We start from the raw sequence: 8,985 nt of genomic DNA, 5'->3' as shown, positions 1-8,985 counted from the left end.
GCATTTCTAATTTTAATTTTAAGCCTGCTTATGTCTATTTTCTCGTACTGTGTTTGTTAATTTTTAGCTAATATTTCAAATTGTGTTCTAATGGCTTGCTTTATTTTTTGCAAAAGTATGATTACCATAAATCAAACATAACTTTTTATCGTGCTCATATGGAACAGAGAGCTAGATTGCCAATTTTGTCGTTACCGTCCCCTACTTTTTAGGCCCTTTATTTGGGTTACACTAAAGACCTGAAAGTGGACCTGAAAAGACCTGAAAAGACCTGAAAATATACGACTGAAATTATTCAAATTGCAATAACTTTTTTATTATTGGATGGAATTTCTTCAAGTTGGAATTTTATTAATTGTAAATATCCCTATTTCATTTAAATTAAAATGTTTTAAATTAAAAACAAGTTTTTGATGCCAAAAGTTGGACCTGAACGGAGAAATGAAAAGACCTGAAGGGACCTGAAAATCTATGGTCGGACTAATTCTAACTTCAATAACTTTTTTAATATTCAGTGGATATCTTTCAACTTTTGATTTTGTGAAACAAAAATTTCAATATAATGATAAAAATTAAAAAAAATATATGAAAAATATCGTTGGGGTGTGAAAACTCAGACCTGAACGGAAAATTAAATAATATAAAGCTTGAAAAGACTGCGGTCAGATTTATTTAAGTTCTTTAACTTTTTTCAATCAATCTCCTTGAAATATGAATTTTGTTATAGGAAAGGTATAATAGATCATTGAAATGATAAAGATTTTTATCGAAAATATAATGGGTGAGTTAGAAAATTCGGACCTTGTCAGGGAAATAAAAGACATGAATTATAGGGGTAGATGTATTCAAACTCTCACAACATTGGTTTTTTTTTCTATTTGTTTTTATTTTAGACAAGCGTCTATTGAAGAGAACGTATGACTTTATATTTATACAGGAACATATTTGAATACAAAATACCTTGTTGATGATGAATCCTGGACCTAAAGAGACTTGAAAAAAAAGAAGATCCCCGTTAAATTTATCCAAACTATTCAACTTGCTTAATCTCTATTAATAAATATTAAAGCAGGTCTTAAACTGTTTTATTTATAAAATGAAAATGATAGTATTGCTTCCCCATAAATCATATGTAATTTAAAGACGCGTGTTCGTCCGGCGATTGGAATGTTTTAACTACATGAACGTGTGCTGGTTGTAATTCACACCTTGTATTGATATAAGGTGATAATTGGATCATTAGTCTAAATAAACATTTCACTTTAATCTTTTAATTGGATTATCACTATATCTTGTAACAAAACTTCAAACTTTATTAATCAAACTCAGACGCAGTAACTAAACAAATTCAACTATAAACTTTTCATGCTAATCGTTAAACTTAAATAATTTTTTTTTTCACAAGTTGGTTTGGACTCTTCTTGAATGAAAATAAATGCAAATGATTTATAAGCTATGTTGTATTAACTATTATATATCCAGGTTCATTCAGGACTTCATTTTTAATTCATCAGGTCCGACGTTTGTCACAAAGTGCAGGTTCTAGACTTGGGACACGTATAAAGAATGTGACGGGGTTATCATAGTTTAAAGGCACCAAACCTTTTTCTGAATTATTTATTTCTATGGTATATTATGTCTCTTTGACTTATAAGTTTTGGCATGCAAGTTTTGATTATCATCTTTGGTACCCGTCAATAAAAAAAAATAGAAAAAAGATGTGGTGTGATCCCAATGAGACAGATCTCAAAAAGAGACCAAATGACATCGAACATGAAAAGTAAACAACCATATTTTTCTTCTATGTTTATTATTTTCTATTTTAAAAAATATTAGCGGAATTTTTGGCTCATTCAGATTTTTAATTTTCCGTTCAGGTCCGAGTTTTGACATGTTTGACACCCCAACGATTTTTTTTATATATTTTTTTTTCATATTATCATTATATTGAACTTTTTGTTTCACAAAATCAAAAGTTGAAAGATATCCACTGAATATTAAAAAAGTTATTGAAGTTAGAATTAGTCCGACCATAGATTTTCAGGTCCCTTCAGGTCTTTTCATTTCTCCGTTCAGGTCCAACTTTTGGCATCAAAAACTTGTTTTTAATTTAAAACATTTTAATTTTAATGAAATAAGGATATTTACAATTAATAAAATTCCAACTTGAAGAAATTCCATCCAATAATAAAAAAGTTATTGCAATTTGAATAATTTCAGTCGTATATTTTCAGGTCTTTTCAGGTCTTTTCAGGTCTTTTCAGGTCCACTTTCAGGTCTTTAGTGTAACCCCCTTTATTTTGGACAACAGAAATTTTATTATTGATGTAATTGTTGGTCTGGTTGTCTTGAACAGAATCGAAATGAATCACTTACTTGAACAGAAACGCCAACGTGTTCCTTATGGGGATGTGTGGAATAAGCCTTTTATTTATCTTGGACTAACTTATTGCAATGCCCATTTAAATAAATCCTTTTCGAAAAACCTAATTTTAGCATTGCACACTCTGTCTGATAAACTTCAAAATAACCTCTATGTCGGAGACCCATTATTTGACATTTATCAAGGAACATCAGAAGTACTAATGAAATCTAATGGGGATGTTAGATCTATTGTAAATGAAGGTCAAAGAAAAGCAGTAGAAAAACTAAATGAATATGTTATCAACATAGAGGAGGGTAGGTTACAGTCTTTATCTGTAAATGAGATCAGAGACCTGTAATACAAGATCACATGATGTCAACCATACACCAATATCAACATTTTATGTTAAGAATTGAATGCTCTTTTTTGTAAATTTATTGGGGTGTAAAAGCGTTGACCGAAGTACATTTTGTAGGAAGCGCTTCATACTAAAAATGTGCGCACGGTCAACGCTTTTACAACCCTACAAAGTTACAAAAAAAAGCATTCAATACTTATAATTACATTTTTACCTATAGGATCATGAAAACACACCTTTTATCAAGTTTTTATTTCATTTACCTGTGCACTTTATTGTGGGACCTCGTGTCATCATGAATGAAAAGTTTTATAGTGTGATACAACTGCTTAAGGAATAACATGTGTTGTACAGTTAGCCAATCAGAATAACGTATTATAGTGAAACATACATTTAATGTAATTATAATAACGTAAAAGAGTTTCCACAATTGATACATTGTATGTGGTCAATCGGCATATACATGTACATAGATATAGGAAGATGTGGTGTGAGTGCCAATGAGACAACTCTCCATCCAGATAACAATTTTAAAAAATGTAAACTATTATAGGTCAATGTACAGCCTTCAACACGGAGCCTTGTCTCACACAGAACAACAAGCTACATACATGTATATATATAAAAAAAAAAGATGTGGTATGACATGTATGATTGCCAATATTTAAAAAAAAGTAAACTATTATAGGTCAATGTACAGCCTTCAACACGGAGCCTTGGCTCACACCGAACAACAAGCTACATACATGTATATATATAAAAAAAAAGATGTGGTATGACATGTATGATTGCCAATGAGACAACTCTCTACAAGTGACCAAAATGACACAGAAATCAACAACTATAGGTCACCGTGCGGCCTTCAATAATGAGCAATGCCCATACTGCATAGTCAGATTTAAAAGGCCCCAGCGTAATGTATAGGCATTTGACATCATTCATGTCATTAAAGAATTGATTATTACATGTACCTGTGTCTGTTTAAAACATATAGTTTGTTTGCATTGTTATTCAGCTTGTACAGGAAAGTACATGTACTTGAATGTGAAAGTCATCTAATTATACTATAAGCATGAAAAGTAAAACCTGTATTTAAAAAAAGACAAATGTGGCTCCTTGTCAACTAGACATCTTGTCAATTTGGCCAAAAAGTTTGGTTCACAGTCAGGGGACTTACTTAAACAAGTGATTTTTTAAATCACTGATTCAAGTAACATTATTTCCATAAAGGTTGAAAGTTAGTCTTACTTTAATAATCACCTATTTAAGTAATACAAATTAATCACTAGAAGAAGTGATTTAATTTTATTGTAGCTTTAAATATAGAATACTAATGATCCAGGGACTAATTATGTTTCTAAACTTATCAGAACCAACATCTGTGTTGTCTAGGATGACCAGGTCATTTCAGGCGATGACCTTGTACTGAATCTAGGATAATGACATAAAATCACTTGTTTAAGTATCAGACCTCAATTTCCTTCCCAAAAATCACTTCTTTAAGTATTATTCTTTTAATAACCCCCACTAATTCGTCGTTTCAGAATCTAATGCATCCTGGGTAATATTTTCAATAGCGTACACCAAAGCGTTTTGATTGGTTTAAAACGTCATAAACAATCGAAATTCAACCAATGACGTAACGTTATTTTCACTTTGGGGTACGAACAATGAAATTACCCATGATGCTTTAGATTCTGAAACAGCCAATTTCAACACCCCCAAACTGAAATTTTTATCGGGAACGGTAGAATTTTATTACATAATCTGAAAGATGAAACCTTGAACTTCACAGGAAAAATACTCCCACTGCTGTGAAAAATCTTTTAAGAAAGTATCAGTTCATTATGTAAAGCCATTATTATAGCATTTTTTCAACTAAAATAGAATTTCCAGCTAAATGATAGCATCAAAGGCATAAACCTTGCTACTTTAAAGAAGCAAAAAGTTCATATTTTTGAATTTTACTAATTAAAAGATATTATTTAAACCTATGTGTTGAAAATTTTGAAAAAACTACAAAATCCCAATTTGTGACAAAACCTCAAATTTCTACTCAAATAAGTGATTTAAAAATCACTTATTTCAGTAAGTCCCCTGACTGGTACATGTACATGTACATGTTCTTCTGAACCGAAATTTTTTTTTTAATCTTTATTGAACTTTGTGTTACAGTTTGGGGACAATCACAAATTTGGAAATAGTTCCCCAAATACATGAAATAAGTAACTATCCCTGATAAGAAAAAAAACTTAAACAGAGAACAAAAATCTTCAAAATCTGCAGTGTCATGTGATTATCCTGGTTTTTTTTTCAAAGTTGTATGTAATTCTAAAGAAGGCAAACAATTTCAACAAGTAGAGCATGTCGAAGTATTTTTTTGTGGATGAATTCATGTTACAAATGATACATTTACCATGTTTACCAATCAAGGTGGAGGGGCATACATCCAAACCACATTGCGCAAAAATAATTACTTGCAAACTATAATTTACTTATTTTTCAGGTAAAAAACATGTCCAATGTCTTGGTAAATTGGATCATCAAGATAAAGAAACCATTCAGACAGTTTTAGCATGTCATCTTTTTGCTCCTCTGTTATCTGATGGCAAAGTATTTGTTGATCATACAAATGGGAACTTCAAGGATACTTCCCAGGAAGCTACTAATGGTGATAATGATGATTCCAGATCTAGGTCAAAAAGCAGTGTATTAGAGGTTAATTGTCCATTCTGTAAACAGACTAGCGTAAAAGCAGACAACACTAATTTTGGTAAATACATGTACATAATACCTTATATGATGTTTTTATTAGACTTATTAAATTAAATTTTGAAGAGGGTGATTTTCAATATACCACATGCACCTACATGTATTGTGTATATCAGGTGTATTTCTATAAAATTTCAAGTTTAATACATGTACATCTAAGTTGTGTATATCTGTTCTATAATTTGTCAAATATTTAATTTGGTAATGTCTTAACATTATCTCCTTTTCGTATTTCTTAATTTTTGGTACAAAACAAATACTATGTGTTATGTACATTTCTATTGGTTAAACTAATGGTCTACTCAACATATTGTCTTGACATTTTTATAGAATGGTACCCGTTTAAAATAGTTATGACATAGTTCATGTTTTGAACATGCAGTATTATAATTATGAGTTTGAAACACTGAAATTTTGGAACATATATTAAGAAGTTAAAAGTTAAAAAAAAGTTGCATTTCATTATTTTATAAAGTTCATTTTGATAAATAAAAAAAAGTACCCCTCCTGACGACAAGATCATCCTTCCTCAATTTCTTTTGTTATTTAATTAGATTGCATTCATTTCATTTCAGCAGGGTAAATATAGTTCATCATGAACATGGTTTCAGTAACTACCAGCATTCTTTGAGATAGTATTGATTCCCTCACCTTGTGAATGCATCTCCTGAATAAATCAATAAAGCTCATAATCATATTTCCATGTCAGTGAATTTTGAAAGATTTTCAATCCATATATATTTAAGTTCACACAAAAATAAACATATATATAGTATAAGAGGTAGGTCATTTAAAGACGTAAAAATTTATCAACCGTATCGTTTACGTTGACGTATCTGCATCTGCAGATATACCAAAAAACAGTATTTGATCTCGAGCTTTAATTTTATGTACTTTCAATAATGCAAATTTTAATGAGCAACTGATTAATTTCTAATGCAAAAATTAACAAAACAATTAGGAAATATCAAGTTTTTGTGGAACATGTAATCCGACTTTTAAAGATACATGTATTCCGAATAGTTGGAACAGTTTACAGGCATGATAGGAGTAAATACTGTAAAATCGTTTATTGGTGTGCTAACTTGTGCTCACGTAGAACCAAACTGTTATTTGACAAATAGAGTGATACTCAGTACTGTGTTTTTTAAATGTATTTATACATGTATGACATCTGAAGATAACTCGTGTTTCTATTACCTCTTATCATGCTTATGATAACATTTCAAATCAACAATATTCAAAGTTCCTTACATGTCTATAAGTAGTACATTTGTTTTATTGTGTGTGTTTATTCATGTAAGATCTTGAAATATTTTTTAGCTAGATTATTAAAGGATTGTGTACGATATTCGTGTGCCTGCCCTAAATTGGCTCTTTTTTAAGGGCATGTAAAAGTAGTTGATAAACCCCATTATTATTATTTTTACAAAACACCACTTTTGCAAATTTTGAAAGTGAATGTTTGATTGTTTTGAACGTAAAGGATGACAGAACTGAGAAAAGAGAATAGAAATCTGAGAAAGATGACGAAATTCTGAGAAAAGAGAAGCAATTCGCTAACATATTTTCCGTATGCATAGTGACCTGAGCGTAACCCTCCTCGTAAAAATCTGGTGGTTACAATACGCATGGATCTGTCATTAAAATAAACAATTATCTGATTGTACATGTTAAATATGTGCTCAATACCCATGCTTTTTGTTATTTGTTTACTATAAGATGACAATCGGTAAACATCGGCTCACTCGTTTCATATGACTTTAAGCTCGGGATCACATAATATTTTTTGATAAATCTGCAGATGTGGATACCTCAACGTAAAGGATATGGTTGGTACGTTTTTAAATGACCAACCTCTTGAACTAAGTTTCAACTGGACAAGACCAGAACTTGAGGGTAAAATGCCTTAGACTATAACTTAAACATGACACAGAATGGACTAGTGGAACAAGGGATGGATAATGATTTATTTTAAATGGATTTATAGAGTAAAGTGATTTTTATGATAATGCATTGCAGGGTATACATTTAACAATCACAAACTGTTTAAAGGGTTTAACAGTTTGTTGTTATTATACCATTCAATGCATAGGAAAGTAATTTTCTTTCTTATTAATGTTCTTTTCTGGTTTCAGGATGTGCAGATTTGTGGCATGGAAAGGCAGATATTGTCATTGAAGGGAATAATGGTTCTTTTCGGGAAATAGTTCAAATTATTACTGAAGATGTTGAAGAGAATGAAGATGAACCTGAATCAAAAAGATCAAAATTGATAGATGAGGATAATCCTGAAGACATAAAACCTGAAATGGAGAATTCAGTGACTGCTGACCTTCTTGAGACTAATATTTATGTACAAGCAATAAGTCAGACAATTTTAAATTCATTTTTGGCTGTGAAACTAAACAAAGACTTAAGAAATTGTTTTATCCCATCTTTTTTTGTATCTTCAAAACATCTGTATGTAAATTTTTATAATGTTGAAAAAGATTTATTACTTGTCCAGGATCAACCAATGACAATCTTTGATACAAATGGGCAGGTAAACTATTGGGCAATTCTATCTGTGTGGATGGCTCTAAATTTTGAAAAATTTCCATGCAAGTTTCATGGAGATGATTCTAAAAAGTCTGGTTTCCAAAGTTGGCTTCAAAAACATGGTGTTCTTCAAAAATATAAAAGTGATATTAAAAGTAAGTTAACTTCTATAAAGAAGCCAGAACATAAAACAAGTAATAGCATAGTGAATCCTATGAGAGTTGCTGAACTTTTCATGAAATTAATTCAGGATGAAGATGTTGCAAACAAGTGATGTACTTAGGATAAACAGACTTAATTTTTTATGAAGGAACAAGTATTTTGCTTTAAATGGCAGCAGCAGGCCACAGTTATTTTGACAGTCCTGTAAAATTAGTATGGTCACAAATAATCAACTTGGGAAGGCTTGACACAAATATATATCTTTATGCTGAACATCAATATTGTAATAAAATATGAATCTCAAAGAACATTTTATTGCTTTTATTTTCAAGTGACTAACAACAAAAGAGGTAGCTGGTTCTATGCTACCTTCCTTATACAAATAATATAAAGAAAGAAGATGTGGTTTGCCAATGAGACAATGAGGCTAAGTGATGAAGCACCTACACGTCAACATACAGTCTTAAAAGATTAGCAAAACTTATATTGTATACAGTATGCTAGAACCCTTAAAAAAGACTACTGTCAGATATTGTAAGCATTTTTATGGTCAAAGAGACTAAATAGAATGACAAACACTAAAATTTTAATCATTGTCAATGCACTATAGGGATTATTCTATAGACCTACTTCTTATTCTTACTGAGGAATCGACCCTTTATGTACTGTTAAATAATAAACAATGAAATGAGGTTTAGTTGAGGTAAACCCTGTCAGCTGGACCTTTACACATTGAAATGATCCTATATACCCAAAAATATTAAAAGACATAAATGTTTGTCATGAA

At 30.7% G+C, this 8,985-nt stretch overlaps 1 protein-coding gene across 1 annotated transcript; it reads left to right on the top strand.

The window, feature by feature from the left end:
- Positions 1-2,297: 2,297 nt before the first annotated feature.
- LOC139511484 (uncharacterized) lies at positions 2,298-8,506 on the top strand. Its single transcript, XM_071298261.1, has 3 exons — positions 2,298-2,679; positions 5,230-5,496; positions 7,634-8,506. Exons 1-3 carry the CDS (start codon positions 2,364-2,366, stop codon positions 8,308-8,310), a joined length of 1,260 nt encoding a protein of 419 aa, XP_071154362.1. The 5' UTR covers positions 2,298-2,363; the 3' UTR covers positions 8,311-8,506.
- Positions 8,507-8,985: the final 479 nt, after the last annotated feature.

Source organism: Mytilus edulis, chromosome 2 (genome assembly GCF_963676685.1).
Source record: "Mytilus edulis chromosome 2, xbMytEdul2.2, whole genome shotgun sequence".
NCBI classification, from domain to species: Eukaryota; Metazoa; Mollusca; class Bivalvia; order Mytilida; family Mytilidae; genus Mytilus; species Mytilus edulis.
The sequence above is the reverse complement of the archived record's forward strand: the minus strand, read 5'-3'. Positions and strand labels throughout refer to the sequence as shown.